We start from the raw sequence: 20,359 nt of genomic DNA on the forward strand, positions 1-20,359 counted from the left end.
TCCACCCGCCTCGGCCTCCCAAAGTGCTGGGATTACAGGCGTGAGCCACCGCGCCCGGCCTCTACTGGTCCTTTCTTCTGCCCTCAATGGAAACCACAGGGGTGAGCATCAATACAGTTTTTTTCATTATTTAAGTCTCTTTGAGAGATGATAGTCGCTTGTTTAAAACAGAACTGATGATAATGCATTTGTTCTTTATAACATGCTGTAGGTAAAATATGTGACAATAACACGAAGTCTGGGAGGGGAATATGGGAGTAAAATGTGATAACATTCTTGAATGGCCATGGAGAGCCCTGAGATCACTTAATAATAGACCATGACAGGCTAGAGACGTAGGCTGTATCCTCTAAAGCAGTTGCTAGCGTAACAAGACAGAGTGAGAGCTAAACCAACCAAGGAGATACAGTGGGATCCTGAAAAGTACGCAGAGAAAGAGAAACAGGAATGAAGAAACAGATGGAGCAAATGGAAACACATCTGAGGATAGAACTAAACCCACCCATACCAATAATCACATTAAATGTAAATGCTCTAAATACCCCAAATAAAAGGCAGAGATTGTTAGATTGGATAAGAAAGCCAGACCTAATTGCATGCTGTCTACAAGAAAAACACTTTCAACATAAAGACACAAAAAGGTTAAAAGAAAAAGGATAGAAAAAAATATACTCTGTTAACATAGCCAAAGAAATCTGGAGTGGCTATTTTCAAACAAAGTCCATTTCAGAGCCAAGAATATCACCAAGATAAAAAAGGTTTCTTCACAGTGATGACAGGATCAGTTCCTGGAGAAGACACTGCAATCCTAAATGTTTATGCCCCTCACAAGAGCTTGTAGATGCAAAGCAAACACAGGTAGATGGGGAGGGGTCCTCAGGGCTGGGGGAAGCAAGGGAGGGGCTCAGGCCATGCCAGCGCTCACCTTCCCTGTAGTCTCAATGCCTCTGATGACGCACATGTACACGACTGCCCAGCAGGCTGCCAAGCAGATGAGCAGCCGCCACTGGATGGAGCCACTGTCGTTGATGTCGGCCGTGATGTTCAGTGTCTGCCGGTACCAGAAATAGCTCACGGCACTGCTGCCCTGGCACTCCTCCACAAACCCTGAAACAAGGGGCCTGTCACAGGCTGGCTGCGGGGCTTAGGCACCCCCACCATGTGGCTCTTGAGCTCGGTTTCCCTGGGCTGCTCTCACCACTGCCCTTTTGGGCTGAGGTGCCCTTTCACTTCTTTCTGGGCCTAGGACTGAGATGGAGAAACAGATGTGCCTGTGAAAACGAAGAGGCTGAGTGAAGCTCAAAGGGAAGCTCCGCTTTGCCAAGGTTTATGAGCCCTGCTGAGCCGGGCCATCCAGCCGCCCCTTGGACGTCACTGTCACCAAGTAAAGCTGGTACTTACATGTCCCCTTGCTTCCTCCCACACCCACCATCCCAGACCCCAAGGACAGCACAGAGCCCCTGGATGGGCAGCAGCTGCGTGTGTCAAGCGTGCTGCTGGCTGATGCTTGGGAAGAAAGTGAGGCTGTGGCCAGGCAGCAGATTGTCCCGTGCTTCCCACTTCCTCCTCGGCAGGGCCAGAGGCAGCGCCTGACAGCAGCAGGCTCTGGTGACCGCTCTCAGGACCTACTGCAGCCCATTCCTAGGACACTTGACTGGGGAAATGTGGGAGCCCCCTCGTGGAAAAGTCTGAGGACCACCAGTATCCCAACCGAGCCACTTCCCATGTCATGGGGCTCCTTCTTCCACACTGTCCTCCGGCCCCAAGGCCCCTTCTGAGGCCCTGCCAGTCCCTGACCCGAGCACTGCCACAGCCCAGCTCTGAGTGGGCACTGCCTGCCTCACGCTCAGCTGAGGGAAGGGCATGGGCACAGCCGAGGGAGAGCTGGCCTCTCTGGGCCCTTTTCTTGGAAAGCTTCCCTTCAGTGGAGCAGGGGCAGATGTGGGACGGGCAGCAATGAGGCCCTGCTGTGTGCGTTTACAGAGGACTTAACCCCTCTGGGCCTGCCTGAAAATCAAAGGGCTGGCCTAAGTGGCCCCAAAAGTAAACCCCTGGACAAGGTAGAAGGAATTTGGGACCCACAAACCATGGTCCAGGAACTCGGGCTGCAGACAGCGTGTCCTGGGGCCGCTGCCAGAGTGTGGCTGGAGGAAACCCTGGCAGGACCATCCACCCTCCAAGAGGGACCACGAGGCTGATGGCATGGCTGGGGCTCTCGGCCTCCCCAGGCGCCCAGCCCTGGCCCAGGGCATCCAGGTGCAGATTCAGCGCAGGCCCTTGAGGCTGGCCTCGTTCAGCACCAGCCCAGCATGATTTCCAGTTCACGAGAGGCAGGAAGGAAAGAGGGTCAGAGCTGCTTCCTGAGCAAGTGGTTGAAAGATACAACTCAGTGGAGTGTGGTGACTCAGGCCCGTCATCCTAGCTCTTTGGGAGCTTGAGCCCCAGGGTTTGAGACCATCTGGGCAACATAGTGAGACCCTGTTTCTAAAAAAAATAAGCAAAATTATCTGGGTGTGGTGGCACATGCCTGTGGTCCCAACTACTGAGGACGCAGAGGTGGGAGAATCACTTGAGCAGGAGGTGGAGGTTGCAATGAGCCATGATCACACCACTGTACTCCAGCCTCGGTGACAGAGGGAGACCTTGTCCCAAAAAAGAAAATGTAACTGTCATTTATATCTCAAGGATCTCCCCAGATGGAGCCCCTGGCCGAGGTCTGGACCCAAAGTCTGCTTTCTTTTTCTGAGATTGAGTCTCACTCTGTTGTCCAGTCTGGAGTGCAGTGGCGCAATCTTGGCTCATTGCAACCTCCACCTTCCAGGTTCAAGCAGTTCTCATGCCTCAGCCTCTCAAATAGCTGGGCTTACAGGCATGAGCCACCACACCTGGCTAACCTTTGTTATTTTAGTAGGGATTGTGTTTGACCATATTGGCCAGGCTGGCCTCCAATTCTTGACCTCAAGTGATCCACCCGTCTCGGCCTCCCAAAGTGCTGGGATTACAGGCGTGAGCCACTGCGCCCAGCCTGAAGTCTTAAATTTGACAACAGCAGTGGCTCTCACATGACCGTGCCATGCACACGGCTCCAAGGGACCTCGGTGGTCCAGGCCAGGCAGGAAAGCACAGGACGGCGTGGACTGCACGTTCGCTCCTGGGGAGGCCGAGGCGTGTGTGTGTGCACACAGAGCTCCCAGCTCCCCGCCTGCCTCCCACAGTGAGTGTCCGCCACCCGCAGCTGTCCTGATGTCAGACACGCTCTCGGTCTCCCTTGCTAGCACCAAGACCTGAGAAGCAGGAGGCGCCCAGCTCACCTGTTCTGTTGAGGTCCGGGGGGCAGGAGCTCCAGGGCAGCGGGTGCTGGAAGGAGTTGAGGAAGTACCACAGCACCCAGGCCAGGATGGTGTTGTAGTACAGGCTGACCAGGAAGGACAGCATGACACAGCCCAGCCCTGTGGACAGGGACGACGTCAGGCAGCCCCAGGGCTCCCCCAGGCTCCCTCTGCCCACAAGCAGTGAGAATGAAACAAAATAACAAAATAAAACACCACATGCTGAAAGCCAGGCCTCTCTCACACCTCACTCGGGAATGACGACACCAGCTTCCGCGTCCTTCCGGGTGTCCTGGCACATACACGCTCCATTTCCGATTCTCCCACGTCACCACCTGCTTCTCACACATACTCAAGGGCTCACTGCCAGCCTGGCCACTTCCGTACCCGAGGCATGGAGCCGCCCCCGCTCCCCATCCAGGTGGGTTCTCCCCCACAGCCGCCGTCAGGACACGGGAGGATGGTGGCCTACCTAGCCCGCTGAAGTAGGGGGAGATGGCCGTCCACACGCCGATGCTGCCCTTTCGCAGCCGCTGGCCAATGGCAAGCTCAACGTGGAAGAGGGGTATCCCCTCGAAGACCAGCGCGATGACATAGGGGACGAGGAAGGCCCCTGCAAGGAGGAAGGGGGGTCAGTGCCTGCCCAGGCTCGGACGGGAGCCACCGGCGATCTTCCCGGGGCAGATGGACCTGAGTGCTGGACACAGCACTTGGGTGGCGGAGACACCCTCAGGGCACTGTCTGGTCGCCAACCCTGCCTCTGACGTTGGCTCAGTTGCTGAGACCTCTGATCAAGAGCACAGGGCCCTGGAGGGGAGCAGGGGCCCAAAAGGAGGCAGCAGGGCCTGGACCTGGACGTGGGGTCCGACGTGACCCTGTGTTGTGTTTGCTGAGGGACCAGCATTGTTCGAGGTGCCGGCCTTTGCCTCGGGACTGCTGTGGCTGGCGGCGGCGGCGGGGACTCAGTCTCTGGCGGCGGCGGCGGCGGGGAAGAAGGCGTGCAGGAGCCTGACGGAATCATACTCCAAACCTCCGCCATCAGCCTCCCCATGGGAAAACAGCCCCTTCCATTAGCGTGATTTTCCAAAAATTCGTGAGTTTGCAGAAATACAGCGTCAGCATGTTTGTTAACACCCGGTCGCCGGAGGTCTGGCTGCTTCTGTGTGAGCCTGCCTGTCGCCCCCCGCCTGCCCAGCTTCACGCTGCTCTTATTGGAGCTTCATGCCGAAGATGGTGTGGGCTGCTCTCTTCCCACAGGGACCCTGGGGCTGCTGGCGGGCTCTCCTGGGACCTGGAACCATCTTTGCTCGTGGGGATGTCGCAGAAGAATGGTGTCTCAGACCAAGGCCCTGAGCACTGCATCAGGGCTGGACCCGTCCCCCGCTTCCTGGCATCTTGGCCTCTGTACCTCCACGCAGCACCATGATGGGGGCACCCACAGGCACGGCAGGATGAAGGCCCCACAGGACTCGGGGCGGCGGGAACTGGCCGGCTCCCCGTCCTGGAGCCAATGGAAGCACCCAGTAGAGATGAGAGGTGGTGCCTTCTGGCTGGGGCGGCCGTGGTGGAAGGGGCAGACCAGGTGCCAGGGCCTGGTGCTGAGGATGTGAGCAGAGCCGGCTTCCCGAGGAGTCCACAGGCCCTCCTGGCCCCAGCGGCAGAGCTGGGCACAATCGGTACCTGCAATTTGACTTCTAAGTTCGCCTGTGCCTACAAGACCTGCTGGGAGGATGCTGGTTCTCCTGGGCCCCTGGCTCCGTGGGCGTCCCCACTCTGCTGAGGCCCCTGTGCCTTCTTGCTGCGTCTCAGTCCTCCTGGTGCCTCACAGCGTCGGCAGCTGCACTGTTCCCCAAGTGAATCACCATCTGTGCCCGGGTTCAGGTCTCTGTGCGGCTCCGCCTCCATGCCCGGGGCTGTTGGCTCCTTCCCACCTGCAGGTGGGAAGGACAGCTCCGGGGTGGCGCTGACCTCAGGGCTTCTGTCCTAAGATGCTGACCTACATGACGCCAGCTGCCTGCGCTCCTCCCCGCTGCACTCCTCTCCGCTGTGCTCCCCCTGCCGTGCTCCCCCCAGCCTCGCTCCTCCCCGCTGTGCTCCTTCCCGCCGTGCTCCTCCCCGCCGCACTGCCCCCCTGCCGCGCTCCCCCCCCGCCGCGCTCCCCCCGCCGCGCTCCTCCCTGCTGTGCTCCTCCTAGCTGCGCTTCTCCCCGCTGTGCTTCCCTCTGTGCTCCTCCCAGCGTGCTTCTCTCTGCGTACTCCGCGCTGTGCTCCCCCCCACCGTGCTCCCGGTTTCCTCCCCCGCTGTGCTCCCTGGCATCTCCAGTCAGCTCTGCTTTGCCAGGCAGGGTCTGGCTTCTAGGTCATCAACACAGCCTTGCTCTGGGTTTCCGTGTCACCATGAGAATGTTCTGTGGCTGTCACGGAACAAGGAGGCCCTGGGGGGGAGGTGAGCTCTCACCCCCGTTGGCTTCTGCACAAGACTCCAGGGCCAGCACTTGGGGGCAGGCCAGCTCTTGTCCGTGTCACTTATATGGCGGCAGAAAGACAAAGAAGCATGAAGAGGGGAAGCCGAGGTCTACGGGGTGGCCTCAAGTGGAGACACCTGACACCCCAAGACACCTTCTGGGAGGGCGGGAGCAGCTGTGGCTGGGGCTTGGAGTAGAGGGGAACAAAACCCAGGGCACCCCACGGAGCTTGTGGCAGGGAGTCAGTACACCTGCCTTTCTCAGGGCCAGGCTCCAGTGCGAACGGGGGACCCACCCAAGCCAGCTCCTCTCCCCCCACTCTAGCCTGCACTGTGAAAGCCCCTCTAACCTTCCTCCACCCTAGCCTGCACCGTGAGAGCCCCTCTAACCTCCCCCTGTCCAGCCTGCACCGTGAGAGCCCCTCTAACCTCCCCCCACCCCAGTCTGCACCATGAAAGCCCCTCTTTGCCCCACCCCACCCTGCACCATGAGGTCTGGAGGCAGGTGTGTGGCCAGCCACCCATCCAAGCTCTGAGCACACTGCCGCAGTAAGGGCTTCATGGCCACACTCAGGCCTCAGGTGCACAGTGGCAGGTGGAGGCCAGATGTGGGTGGTGTGGGCACCAGGTCGTGCCAGGCAGGGGCTCCGTGTTCCAGCTGTGAGATCCACGGTCCAGAGAGCGCTGCAGGCTCCAGGCTGGCATGTACCCTGGGCCCCATGGATTCCTGCTCTGTGGGAGGGCCATCGAGCCGGGGCTGGGGCAGCAGGTGCCCAGGCTGAGGTCAGTTCAGCAGAGACCACCCTGATGAGATCATTGAAGGGAAAGATCTGGGGAGAAGTGAGCTTCTCTCTGTGACTGATTTGGGGAAGCTGAATCTGCCGTGTTTAGGGGAGACGAGATGAGAGGGGTTTCTGTGAAGACGAGATTGAGGCCACAGTTAGGATCTTCATGAAAGACTCTTTGGTACGTCTGATGCATTGAAAGCTGGATTTAGACGCCGTGTGGGCAGAAGAGTAAATAAAAACCAATCAGAGTGCTGTGGCTGGGGGTGGTGGTTCCATTGGCCAACCCAAGCCCAGCACGGAGGACGCTTTCCCATCCTCACATGAAGAGACGGTCAGTCCATGCATCTTTTTCTGAATCTGAAGAAAGAAGGAGGGTTGATTCCGCACTATGAGAATGTCTACACAACTCCTTTTTGGGTGTTTGTTTTGAGACCGCATCTTGCTCTGTCACCCAGGCTGGAGTCCAGCGGCACAGTCACTGCGCACTGCAGCCTCGACCTCCCAGGCCCCAGCAGTCCTCCCACTCAGCCTCCCAGGCAGCCGGAGCTACAAGCAGCCGCCAGCATGCCCGGCTAATTTTTATATTTTTTATGGAGACGGGTTTTGCCAGTTGCCCCAGCTGCAGTTCATATTTTTAACAATGATGTGAAGTTTAGCACAGTCATTCATGAGCATGGAGGTCGCAGTGGTGTCTGCCGAAGAGGGGGAAGGTGGCTGTGAACGGCTGGCCACGGTTACAGTTGTCCACCCAGGATCAGGACAAACCTGCCCCTCACCGCACCGAGGCTGCCAGACGCAGAGACTGCTGTGCCGCCACTGAGCAAATTCGGAGGAAAAGCAGGCTCTGCTCAGAGCCGTGGCAAAGGATTGCTGAGAATCGACCAGAGACACACCCGGGATCATGATGGAGAGACCCACACAAAGGCGGAAAGGAGACAGAGCAGGGAGCCGAGAGGGTGCAGGCGGTGCTCTGGTGCCGGCCCCCACACCAGGGCAAAGCCATGCAGAACCTGGGGATCATGCCCAAGAATGGCATCTGGGAATTGACAACCTGGTGTAGAGCTCAGAGGAAAAGCAGCAGGTGGCAGAATTTCAAAGAATAGCAAAAGGCCTTGCTGTACTCGGCATCGAAACTTCAGAAAAAACCATGGTAATTAACACAGTGTCGTTTTTGGTGAAAGAATCCGAAGATCTGAACAGCACCTGCCAGATACAGAAGTAGGCTGATCAGCGGAGGCAGGAAGGAGTGGGGAGGGGGTGTGCTTGGTGAGTGACCTCCCTTCTGTGGACACGGCCAGCCCAGGGCCACCAGCTTAGTCATGAAAGTTCCTGGGTTGAAACCTTAAGCCACAGCAAGCGATGAAGTGTGTCCCGGGCAGCTGGCCCAAACACATCGCTTGGCATTTATGGGTCTACGTTCCTTTGATTTAAAGGCGCTGACTGTGTAATCAAGCAGCTGCCACAGATGTCATGAATGTGACACAATCACTGTAAACCTTTACGGCAGTGTTTTGTTACATTCTGCTACAATGTTGCTTACAAGTCTTAGCTTTGGAGAGAAAATGCATACAGTTAAATACTTATGAATGGGAGAGCAAATAATACGCGACTTTGGCAGTCATGAGTTTATGCAGATTTTAAAAGCTGCACAGTGTCTGCTTCTTAATTACCTCTGACTTTCAAAATAATGAATGAGTGATCTTCACAGTGAGACAAACCGAAGGGCATTTTCACACACAGGGTGAGAATGTGGATGGCGCAGCACTTAGGAAACATGTGAGTTACATAAACCTGGGTGTTTCCTGACGTGCGACCCGGCGACTTTGGTCAGGAAATTGGTGGCAGAGTCGATGATGACGGGAGCAGCCCTGAAGTCCCCTCGCAGCTGGCAAGCAGGGCTGTTCTCCCTCTTCAGCAGCACCCAGGCGGGGCCTCCCCAGCTTTGCCCTGGTGTGGAGCAGCTGAGTTTGGGGGGGCGGGCAGTGCTGGACACGCCTGCCACACTGCAGGCACTTAGCCAGGTGTCGGTGGGCAAGGCGTCAGTGGGTAAGGCATTGGCGGGCAAGGGGCCAGCAGGTAAGGGGCCAGCAGGTAAGGCTTCGGCGGGTAAGGGGCCGGCAGGTAAGGGGTAGGCGGGTAAGGGGTCAGCAGGTAAGAGGCCTGTGGGTAAGGGGCCGGCGGGTAAGGGGTCGGCGGGTAAGGGGCCGGCAGGTAAGGCGCTGCCAGCATTTCCAGCTCTGCGTGAAGCCTGCTGCCCCCACCACCCTGCACGCTCCTTGGTGACTCTGAGCCCACAGAGCCGCAGCACAGGCGGTGAGGGCCCCAGAGCCAGGGACGCCTCTGCCCTCTGCGTTAGGGCTTTGGTGCTTTCAGAAAAGCCTTCAAGGGAACTCCTTCATGATGAGACAGTCCAAGGCCCAACGCACCCTATCCAAGAGACCGCAACGCCCCGAGGGCAGCGGTGATTCTTTTTTGTTTTTCCGGTTTGTCCGCATTTCCAGTGTTTCTGCATGTCGGGAATCTTCTTAATCAGGAGGAAAAAAAGCCTTTGAAGAAGGGGTGACCTTATGGCAAGGGAAAGTTGTGCTGGGCTCTCGGGGAGGGAGCTGAGGGCAGGCTGACCACGGACCATGTAGCCCGGCCTGGCCTGGAAAGCCCCTGCCCGTGGCGTCTGGGGAAGACCCAGGTGTCCGTGGGCGAGGTGGTACGTCGGCTCCCTGAGAGCCGTGGTTCGTGACTGTCCCCGCCTTCCGTGTCCCCATGTGGAGAGCAGGGTGTGACTCCTGCATGTGGAGAAGCAGGTGACCCGGTGAGGGGACGCTTGGGGTGCGTGGGAGCCCATTTCAGTCACAAATGTGCTTCCGGGGTGGCGAGTCCCAGGATCAGTAAAGTCACCCCAACAGTTCTCAACATCCCGGTGCTCCCCACAGGCCTCTCCCAGAAAACCAAAGCCAGGAAGACGAGGGGTGGGCCCCCCGCTTCCTGCAAAGAACCTCGGGGAAGAGTGCCTGAGCACGTCTGGACCACCAGGACGAGGAAACCCACAGCTGACTGGGTGTTCTTAAAAGAACCGACTGCATTCAAGGTGGAAGCGCCCACTGGAGTGTGTGAGTGTCAGGTGGCGTGGCCCATTCAGCCTGCCCTGTGGGAAGCTGCCCTGAGGCCTGGGAAGGCCACAGTGGACCCCAAGGGCACTGACTCTGCCGTGGGCAGTGGTGAAGCCGCCTGAGGTCCTGGAAGGCTGCAGGTGGAGCCTGAGGGCACTGACTACCATGGGCAGTGGTACACCTGGTTTCCCAGATGCATGGCAGGCGCCCCGCAGGTCAGGGTGGAGACGTTCTCCCCTGCCTGGGGTCCGCCCAGGACGCAGGCGGGCACTTACCTCCCCCGTAGGTCTGGCACAGGTACGGGAACCGCCAGATGTTCCCCAGCCCCACGGCGAACCCGATGCAGCTCAGGAGGTACTGGGCCTTGTTGTCCCACTTGGGCCTCTCGTCCCCAAGGTCACCCGAGGCCGGGTCTGGTTCTGGGGCGTGAGCCATGGCAACGGAGTGCCCGGACTGCAGGGCGAGGGTGGCACCTCACTCCACACCCAGCTCCGAGAGCCACCTCCAGCCTCCGGGGTGTGTGGAAGCTCCAAGCAGCCCCACCGCTGGTGTACGTTTTCACTTCTTTCAGGGAAACCAGCAGAGAGCCGTTAATGGGTAACTCGGGCCCAGCCCCGGCTCTGACACCAGGGTCCCTCCCTGGTGCCCACGTCCTCTGCTCCTTCTCTCGTGCCCTGTGTTCCAGGCAAACGCCGAGCCTGGCACTGCCCATAGCACCGTGGGGGCCGCTTGCAAGGACAGTCTCATGTTTTATGTTGTGGACACCAGGGCTTCCAAGACGAGGCACAGTTTGGTTGTTTTAAATGTCTTCTTATGTTTTATTTAAACTTTTGATCTTGAAGTACTTGCAGATTCTCACTCTGTCACTGTCAGAAAGAGCTCAGATCAGACTGCACCCACCCAAAGCCCAGATTCCCACAGGGCTCCTCTCAGCTGCTCTTGGGAGACAGGGGGCTGCCCTCACGCCCCTGCCACCCTTGGGCAGGATGGCGTGACAGACACCTACTGTGCATGGGGGGGCTGAGAGGTGAGTCCTCCCTGGGCTGGGCCACCCCACCCGTGGGTGGAGGATTGATGAGCTGGGTAAGTTCAGCTCTGAGGAGCCCCCCACGGTGCTCCTGGACTCCAGGGCCCACCCCTGCAGATACTTCCGCCAGGGACAGGCCAAGAGCCCCCAGGCCCGCAATTGCCCCGTTCCTCAGGATGCTTTGCCCTCAACTGTGTGCCACAACTCCAGATACTTGAGTCCCAGGCAAGGACCCAGGTGGACACATTTTTGAAAGGTTCTTATTTGAGCGAGACAAAGTTTAAGGAAAGAAGATGAGAAGAGCTTCCAATCCCTGTCACCAGGCCACAGGCCTGGGCCACAGCCTCTTCAGAGCTAGCCCCCAAAGCCAGACCCCAGGAGAAGGCAGGAGCTGGACCCGCCATCCCCATCGTCCCCTCTGGGGTCACTGGCTCACTCCTCCCTCTACATCTGAACAAGAGTCACTTTTAGGCCGAGAATATTAAACATAAGGGATTTATTTAGAAATGTACACTGTATGCCCACAAAACCTGCGTTTCTACCACGTTTACAGAGACACTGAAACCTACGAAATGACGCACAAATCAGGAGACACAGATGAGGAGGGAGCTCCCACCCAGGGTCCTACGGCGGGCAGGCCAGGGCACGCCCGCGCACGCCAGGGTACACCAAGGCACACCTGCGCACGCCTGGCAGGGCCTCCTGGGCGGGCATCACAGAGCAGCAGATTCATGGGGCACTGATGGGAATTGTCTGGACCGAGGGCCCAAGAGCAGGAAGAGGTGAGGTGAGACCCTGTTGAAGCCATCAGCAGGCAGCCCCTTGGTGGCATCACAGCTGGAGGGGGCAGAGGTCACGATGGTCCCCCCACCTCTGCTGCTGTGGAGTCTTCAGATCCCAGGGCCCCATGTGGCAGGCAGCTGGGTGGAGGGCTGGCAGGAGGACTCGGTGTGTGCAGTCGCCACTGGACGGGGTGGATGACGGAAGGAGTGAGTGTGACCAGGTCTCTGTGGGTGCCATATCACACCAGGACACACCAGTCTTTCAGTCCTGTCCGTAGGAATTCTCAGAACATCAGTTTAATGTAAACATCCAGATTCTTCCACAGAAGGCAGAGGTGACCCATCCATTGAAGCAGATGCCCCAAGTGCCAACTGCCATTGGCCGGATGGGACATTGAACCCCAATGGAGACCCATCCCACGATGGGGACAGGGCGGGTGCCAGGCTGGGCTTCACTGCATGGTGCAGGGGCTGTAGGCTTCTGGGGGATGCGTGGTCCTTGAAGATGCCCTGGACACACAGAGTGCCCCAGGATGGCGGCCAGGGTTGAGTTACCCTGTAACCCGTCTTCTCCAAAGGCTGGCTAAAAATTCACACAGCTCACGTCCTCTTAAGAAAATGCACAGAGTGGTATTTGCCTTGAATTATGCCAGGCTCAGTTTTATTTAACTGCTTATCTATTTGAGGTGGCAGGAGCAATGATTAAATGTCTGGCACTCATTCAGCCAGAAAATGGCCAGGGCACAGGGACTCCGCAGGGGCCAACTGGAGCCCGGGTCCCAGAGGATGCGGCCAAGTTTTCTCAAAATCGCCAGCCACCACCGCCCCGGCTTCTGAGAGGCTGCTCCCAGTCGAGGGCTACAGGACCCCGGGAGCCCCCGGGTCAAGGGTCAACAGCAAGGGGAAGGGGAAGGTAGGGGTGGGCAGCAAGAGTCGCCCCCAGGAGCCAAGATGGCAACTTGTGCTTTCATCTCCTGCCAGCCACGGAGATGACGCAGAGGTGCTTCCCCACCCTGGGCACAGCTACCACAGCCCTGGGCACGGGCAGGGCGCAGCTCATCCCCGGTGGTCTGCTCCCCCAGCCTCTCATATGCCCCTGTGTCTGTGGCCAGGATGAGCACAGAGGGCAACTGGGCCCTGAATGGCAGGTATGTGTCATATCAATGTGTGCACACACATGTCCACATGCATCCATATGTGCATACACATGTACACAGGCATGCACACATACCTGCATATGCACACACACGAGCACATATCACACATATATGTAAACATGTATAGACAAGCACAACACACACAGACACACACATGTACACATGCTCTCACATATACATACCTCACACATGCCTGCACATACACACACATGAGCACATACCACACACACATACACACACATGCACATGTACACACGCTCACATATACACACCTCACACATGCACACATGCCTGCATATGCACACACACCATACACATACATGTATAGACATGCATACACACAGCACACACATATACACACATATGCACATGTACACATGCTCATACATACACACCTCAGGCATACATGCACATATACATATGTGTGTATACACATGCATGCACACACACACAACACATACACAGTTGCATTCAAATATATGCATTCACATGTATACATACATGCATGTGCTCACCCATTATATGAGCACATGTACATGCATGTATACACAGGTGTGTACACACATATGCATACCACACGCAACACTCATGCAGGTGCAGATATATGTATGCACATGTACATCCGTATGCACATGCACGCACACATGGGCAACACATATGCACATACTCATGCACACACACATGCACACTCACACAATGCCCATACATATGCATGCACACACACATGACACACATCTGTCTACATGGCATATGCATCTACAATATACACCCTCACACATGAACACACATGCTTACACACACGCAGGGGCAGCCTGTCCCCCACCCCAGGGGTCTTTCGGGTTCCTCCTTCCCCGACACCACCAGTGTGTGGCACGCTGTGGACTAGGCCTGCTTATTACTTCAGGTCCCCGTTCACGGAGGCTGTGGACAGCGTGCTCACCAGCCCCTGGCGGTCTCCTGGCTTCTGGCAGCGGTTTCTGATGAGCTTGTAGATGGCATAGCCGGGGATGGTGAGGCAGGGCACCCCGGCCACAATCACCACCACCGCATACACCCAGTTAGGGTAGGATATCTTCTGGGATTTGGGAAATTCCTCCTGGGGAGAGAGCCCTGTGGGTGAGTAGGCCTTGGGAGCCAGCGGGGTTCACTGTGGGGCAAAGGCCCCTCACCCCATGACTCACCTCCTGTCCTGTGGGATGGGTGGGGTGGCCGAGGGTTCCTCTAGCCTCCCCTGTCCCCCACCTCCCACCTTCCAGCCCACCCACCTCCCTCCTGGGATGGCATGAACAGGCCCAGCCCACGGCATGCTTCACGTGGTGTCATGGAGGGGGGATCCAGTAAGATGCTTGGGGTGGTGGCCGGGCTGCCCGAGTGTGAGTGTGAGCCGTGCCTGTGTAAGTGGGTGTGTGTATTGCGTGTGCACGTGCCACATGCGCGGATGTGTGCCTTCCTTTCCCCTTTCCCACTGCTTGCCCCCCCCCCAGGAGACGGCCTGTGCACGTACGTAGCCAGGGTCCCAGACGCTGTAGGTCAGCTCCTCTTTGACCTTGACCACGAAGAAGAAGAGGAAGATGACCAGCATGAGCAGGGGGCTGACCACGCGCCACGTGACTTGCCAGAAGATGTTGGGCTTGTGGCCGATCATGAACTCGATGTCCTTGTTGAACCTGCCAAGCAAGGCCAGAGGCGGCTGTGGACAGCGTGCTCTTGGTGCCACCAGCAGGACGTCAGCTTGCCAAGCTTTCTGTGCATTCTGCTGCCCCGGCAGATGGCATCATGCTGTGAGGTGCCTGGCTTCCCTGTGCCAGGGCCCCAGCCCTCCATCCTGACCCTGGGCGCCTCCTCAAGCAGACCCTCTGCGGGCATGGCCAGCAGCTCTCTCTGCCCTACGATACCACCAGCGAGTGCTCGAAGGCACGCCCATGGTCAGAGGTGCTTCGCCCTCACCCATGTCTGGGGCAGTCACCTGTGCAGAATGGGGGGATGGAGGAGGGAGCACTGCGAACACCCCCAGCTTCTCCTTAGCAGCACCCCGAAGTCGGAAAACCCCACGCCTTCCCCACCCTCAATGCCCATCCTCTGCTGAACCCTCTTCTGTGAAAGGAGTTTATCCTCTGAAGAAATCAAGATGGAGCAAGCAGGAGGTGCAGCCAAGCCGGTCCCAGGCATGCAGTGGCCAGAGGGGCACTCCCGGTGCCCCCAGAAGCATGTGAGGAGGAGCTGGTCCCACGTGCTCAACATTTAGACGGCTATGCATGCACTTCACACCCTGCAGTGCCAGCCTGCAGCTAATCCCCACATCGGGGCCTGAACGTGCTTTGCCAATATCTGCCTGTGGCTAGAACAGCATGGCTGGCGGGCCCATGTCCCTCAGCCTTCCCCATGACTGCCCTGGGCTGGTGCAAGCTCTGTCCTCACTCACCCAGTGCTGAAGAGCTTCCTGCACCTGTGTCCTACAAATCCCACTGCCGGGGACACAGGACAGGCTTCCTGCAGGGCTGTGCATGCTCAGTGTTAACTGAGTCTGTCCAATTATTTCTCTTCTTTTCTTTTCTTTTTTGAGATGGAGCCTCACTCTGTCGCCCAGGCCGGAGTGCAGTGGCACAATCTCAGCTCACTGCAACCTCCACCTCCCGAGTTCAAGCAGTTCTCCTGCCTCAGCCTCCTGAGTAGCTGGGATTACAGGCATGTGCCACCGTGCCTGGCTAACGTTTGTATTGTTAGTAGAGACGGGGTTTCACCATGTTGGTTGGACTGGTCTTGAACTCCTGACCTTAAGTGATCTGCCCACCTTGGCCTCCCAAAGTGCTGGGATTACTGGCGTGAGCCACCACGCCCGGCCCTGCCACGGAGAGCCCCCATCTTCCAGGTCCTGCCCGGCAGTGGCAGCCAGTGCATGGCATGTTTGGCTGAGCGGACGGCTGACGGTGTCTGTGTCCCTGCCTTCCCTTGTCTGACGCTCTGTGGCACTGCTGGAGCCTCTGTGCCCGCTAGAAAGGCCTGGAGCACCAGGGAAATAAAGCACCCCGCCACACACACACACACGCACACGCACACACACACACACACGGGACATCCCAGCTACAGGCCCTGCAGTGGCTTTGAACACGCAGCTCTGGCTTCCTGGGTGGGCACCGCCAAGGTCAGGGCTCCACCGGGCGTCTGGCTCCCAGCAGCACAAAGCTCCCACTACTTGCACGCCGGGGCCCTGCTGATGCCCTCTGTTCTTGCCAGGGCAGGTCTACACCAGACTCCACGGCCGGCTGAAGCCCCGAGTCATAGCCTCTCCCTCTGGACCCGGAACGTGGCTGGCTCCTCCCTCAAAGGAATGCCCTGTGACCTGGCTTTTCTGCATTAGAGGCATCTGTCCCCACTGTGGCCCCTACCTGTCCACGCCGTACACGTAGATCACAGCGAACATCTCGCAGAAGGCGATGATGAGCAGAGGAATGGAGCCAGCGTAGCTGTCCAGCAGGGAGAGCCAGTACTGGCCAGAGTTCAGCGTGAAGATGATGCCAATGAGGAATGTCCCCAGGCAGATGAGGCCTGTAGGCCGGGGGGACAGAGCTGCTCACAGGCCCAGGGGGACAGAGCTGCTCACCGGGGGGACAGAGCTGCTCACAGGCCTGGGGGGACAGAGCTGCTCACAGGCCCGGGGGGACAGAGCTGCTCACAGGCCCGGGGGGACAGAGCTGCCCACACGCCCAGGCTGCTACCTCACAGGTGGCACCATTGCCACAGGGACCCCCCCGACTGACACGCACCTGTGAGCAGCTCCTTGGGCCACTTCGGGGGGATGACCTTGAGGTCCTGCAGGGGCACAACCACACCCTCCATGTTCCCAAACATGGATGACAGCCCGAGGCAGAAGAGCATGATGAAGAAGAGCACGGACCACAGTGGGGACACTGGCATCTTGGTGATGGCCTCAGTGAAGACGATGAAGGCCAGGCCTGTGCCCTCCACACCCTGCACAGATGGCACACGGTCACCAGGGCGTCTGCCCGCTGCGGGCTCCCTCTCCTCCCAGCCTGAGGTTCTGTGCACGACACTCCACCTGCCAAGCCACACAGCACAGGGCGGGCAGGTCTGAGCTGTCGAGAAATTTCTGGATCTCGTCTTTTAGGCTCAAAGTGTGTTTTTAAAAGCTGAACTATGCATCAGGAGCAGTAAGAGGATCCCTTCAGCAAGTAGCACTCAGAGCCCCGTTCCACCCACGGACAGGCTCTCCCGATACAGGGAGCTTCTGAGACATCACGGCCCACACAGCTGTGACCCAGTGTGGCTGAGCCCTGGAAATGAGGCGTTTCACAAGCTGCCTGTTAATAAACACATGCTCGGGACATGCTCAGAAGTCAGGTGGCCAACAGCCAGGTTAAAGCAGGCTATGCACACAGGCAGGCTCTCAGGTGAGAACCACCAAGGCACTGCCATCTGGAGGCCCCAGGGCTGACCCTCTGCCCCTATGTCAGGCCACAGACCGTCACTGAGAACCAGGTACCAGCCCATCACGGTCCTGGTGATCAGTGGTCCTGGCTGCGGAATCTCCAGAGAAAAACCTCCACCCATGAGGCCGAGAGACCTGCCCAGCTCAGTGGGGATCCCTGCAGGGATTGGATGTGGGAGGTCTTGAGGACTCATCCAAAGACAGGGTCCCCTACAGCCGCTTAAAACATCTATGTGATTTCCAGGGACAAGAGTGGAACCCCTTACACAGCAGGACATGGCTCGTGGAGGGCTCTGAAGTGTTTAGAAGGAGATTGTCAGAAGCAGGCAGCAGCACACGCATACAAGACACCTGCTCTTCAGCGCAGGGTGGGAGGGGGGAGGAGGTGGGAGGTGGAAGGAGGTGGGAGGCGGGGGTAGGTGAGAGGCCGGAGGGGGTGAGAGGCTGGAGGGGTTGAGAGGCGGGAGGGGGTGAGAGGCAGGGGAAGGTGAGAGGCGGGAGGAGGCCCCGGGCTGGAGGCTCTGACCTGCAGCAGTGCTGGTGCTCCTCTGCACCCACTGCTGAGAGCAGGCCTGCCTGCGGTCACCCACCATGGGGTTTATTTCTGTGGCGTTTCTAATAAAGGCAGGTGGGTTGAGGCAGAACAGCGGAGGGGCACCTGGGGCGGCCAGGGTGGGGAACGACAGCAAATGGACACCTTGCTGCCGTCGGGCAGGGGAGCGGCACACAGCTGTGCCAGGCACTGAAACGGGTGAGTTTCATAGTGCATAATTATACCACGCCAAAGTTGCTTGTGAAAAAGAAATTTAGACTGGACAGCCCTGCCGGGTCCCTCCTGCCTGCGCTTCCTGCACTCAGGGGCCTCCTGGGGTTGGTGGAACGGGGGGCGGGGGGGGGCTCTGCCTGGCTCCAGCTGGCTTGGAAATGGCTCCCTCTATCCAGCTCTTCTCCCAGCAGCCACCGGAGAAGCAGCGCTAGGTCCTGAAGCGCCTAATGCCCGCAAAATTTGGGGGGCTCCCCAAAAGAAAATCGTGTGATTAAAATCAGCAAATATCGACCTTTAACCGTATGAACACCTAAACTTCACTAAGCGTGGAAACGGTATTCAAAAGCCCTCGTTACATGGAGAAGGCTCAGCAGCAGGAGACAGGCCAGCCCGTCCAAAACAGAAGCCTCCCCGGTGGCCTCACAAGTTCAAAAACGGTTACAATAACCCTTCCAATGTTTACGGAAGTCGTGGTATCACAGGTGGCCCCCGGGGTGTTCTGTGCGTCGGATGGGAAGAACGCAGGCAGCCCCTGGTGTTCCCAGCTCCTGCCTCGGAAGTGAAATCTCATGGCCCGGCAGACTCTGGCAGCTGGGACTGAAGAGCCGGACGCCAGGCGGGGCAGACAGCCGGAGCTGGGCCTCCCGGCTGAAGCTCAGCATCCACGCCCTCCACAGGCCAAGGGCCCAGGGCAGCCAGACTCTCGGGTGCCAGCAAGGGCTGCCCTCTCCCTGCCTCAGCCTCGGCAACAGACCTACCTCCGAGAGGAAGGAGTTGATGTCGCAGGTCTGGAACACCAGCTGCGCGTAGGCCGCGGGGTTGGTGTCGTTGCATAGCCGCTGCATCTCCGCGAAGTTCTCCTGGGTCACGCTGCCTTCCGCCAGGTCAAACCCGTTCATGAGGGTCAGGATGTTCCTGCAGGCAAGATCGAGGCTGATGGCTAGCCGGGGCCAGGGAGGCTTCGAGGCTTCCTGGAGGCGCAGCCCGGGCGCCAGGACGGCGGACTGAAGCAGGGACCGCGACTCACGTGTCGAAGCAGTCGTCATAGCGCTGTGTGGCGCGGAAGCCAATGATGGAGTAGACCACGGTGGCCGCGTACACTGACGTGAAGCCGTTGATGATGGACACGATCACCGAATCCATCTGGCAGTTGTTGCTGTGGATGAGAGCAGCGTCATGGCGCCGGCGACGGGGACCCAGGTCAGGACACGGCTCGGGGCAGAACCTGTGTCTCGTCCAGAGCACGCGCCCAGGAGAGAGAGGCTGAGCCACTGAGCAAGGCAGGGAGGCAGCCGGAGCCCCAGCCGCACTCAGAGCAGGCTCAGGGGCTGCAGAGGTGGCCCCAGGGCAGTGCCTGGTCCCCTGCTGACCCGGCCTCAGCTTAGGGGCTGCCTGGGGCTCTGACTGCTCCTGATTCCCCAGATCACTCTGGTTATACAGCTCAGGTCTCTTCCCTGCGCTCGTGCCTGTGGTCAGCTCCAGGCCCAAGACCTCACACCCATTCTCCCCCAGCCCCCACCCTAGGCGTCCTGTCTGACTGCTCGGCAGCTGGGGCCTCACCATTTCCTAAACGCACCCGGCACTCAGCATGTCCTGCACTCAAGCCCCAACCTCCCTGACCTAACCCAGCGAGCTGGCTCCACCCTTCCAGTCTCAGCTGATGCTGACAACATCCTTCCAAATGCTTCCATCAAAGGCCGAATATGTTAGCCTCACGGAAATGCCAATCAAACTGCAGTGAAATCTCACCGCACACCTGCTGGGCGGGCCAGAAACAAAAGTCAGACAATAGCAAGTGTTGCTGGGGAAACTGGAGTTTCCTCCACACGGGTGGGAACGTGAGTGGTGCGGCCGCTGGGGAAAGCATCCTGACAGCTCCTGGAAGAACTGCCCATGGAGTCCCGCAGGACACAGCAGCTCACTCGGAGGTGCACACGCAGGAGAATAAAACCCTGCGTCCACAGAAACTCGTACACTCGGGCTTACAGCAGCATGATTCACAACAGCCAAAACACGGACAACGTCCACGGACAGATGATGCAGGAACCGTGGTCTGTGCATACCATTGAGTATTGCGCAGCCCTAAACAGGAATGGCGCCCTGATGCCAGCTGTGATGGGCGGAGCCTTGAGGATATCGTGTCCCAGGCAGGGATCAGATTAGAGCTGTGGCGACCACCCCATTTGCAGGAAACGTCCTGACCAGGCAGAGCCACAGAGGCAGAGAGAGCATCAGTGCTCCCCCCGGGCAGGAGGGCAGGGCACTGGGGAGCCGCTGCTCACATATGCGGGGCTTTTGCTCTGATTGGAATGTTCTAGAACTGGACAGTGGTGATGGCTGGCTTCGCAGCTCTGTGAATGTAGTTAAGACCACTGGGGGCCGGGCAAGGTGGCTCAAGCCTGTAATCCCAGCACTTTGGGAGGCCGAGGCGGGTGGATCGCGAGGTCAAGAGATCAAGACCATCCTGGTCAACATGGTGAAACCCCGTCTCTA

At 58.4% G+C, this 20,359-nt stretch overlaps 2 protein-coding genes across 2 annotated transcripts in view; both read right to left on the minus strand.

The window, feature by feature from the left end:
* SLC6A18 (solute carrier family 6 member 18) overlaps nt 1–10,240 on the minus strand; it is a 20,182-nt gene extending 9,942 nt beyond the window's left edge. Inside the window, exons 1-4 of the mRNA XM_017515943.2 lie at nt 9,963–10,240; nt 3,802–3,942; nt 3,312–3,449; nt 926–1,107 (exon numbers count right to left, since the gene is read on the minus strand). Of these exons, the coding sequence (XP_017371432.1) occupies nt 926–1,107; nt 3,312–3,449; nt 3,802–3,942; nt 9,963–10,122 (621 nt within the window). The 5' untranslated portion in view covers nt 10,123–10,240. The remainder of the gene's footprint in view (nt 1–925; nt 1,108–3,311; nt 3,450–3,801; nt 3,943–9,962) is intronic.
* Nucleotides 10,241–13,345: 3,105 nt separating this feature from the next.
* SLC6A19 (solute carrier family 6 member 19) overlaps nt 13,346–20,359 on the minus strand; it is a 21,413-nt gene continuing 14,399 nt past the window's right edge. Inside the window, exons 7-12 of the mRNA XM_017515941.2 lie at nt 18,894–19,022; nt 18,625–18,781; nt 16,418–16,622; nt 16,040–16,199; nt 14,158–14,320; nt 13,346–13,749 (exon numbers count right to left, since the gene is read on the minus strand). Of these exons, the coding sequence (XP_017371430.1) occupies nt 13,549–13,749; nt 14,158–14,320; nt 16,040–16,199; nt 16,418–16,622; nt 18,625–18,781; nt 18,894–19,022 (1,015 nt within the window). The 3' untranslated portion in view covers nt 13,346–13,548. The remainder of the gene's footprint in view (nt 13,750–14,157; nt 14,321–16,039; nt 16,200–16,417; nt 16,623–18,624; nt 18,782–18,893; nt 19,023–20,359) is intronic.

The sequence above is a fragment of the Cebus imitator genome, unplaced genomic scaffold (assembly GCF_001604975.1).
Source record: "Cebus imitator isolate Cc_AM_T3 unplaced genomic scaffold, Cebus_imitator-1.0 Scaffold567, whole genome shotgun sequence".
Lineage (NCBI taxonomy): Eukaryota > Metazoa > Chordata > Mammalia > Primates > Cebidae > Cebus > Cebus imitator.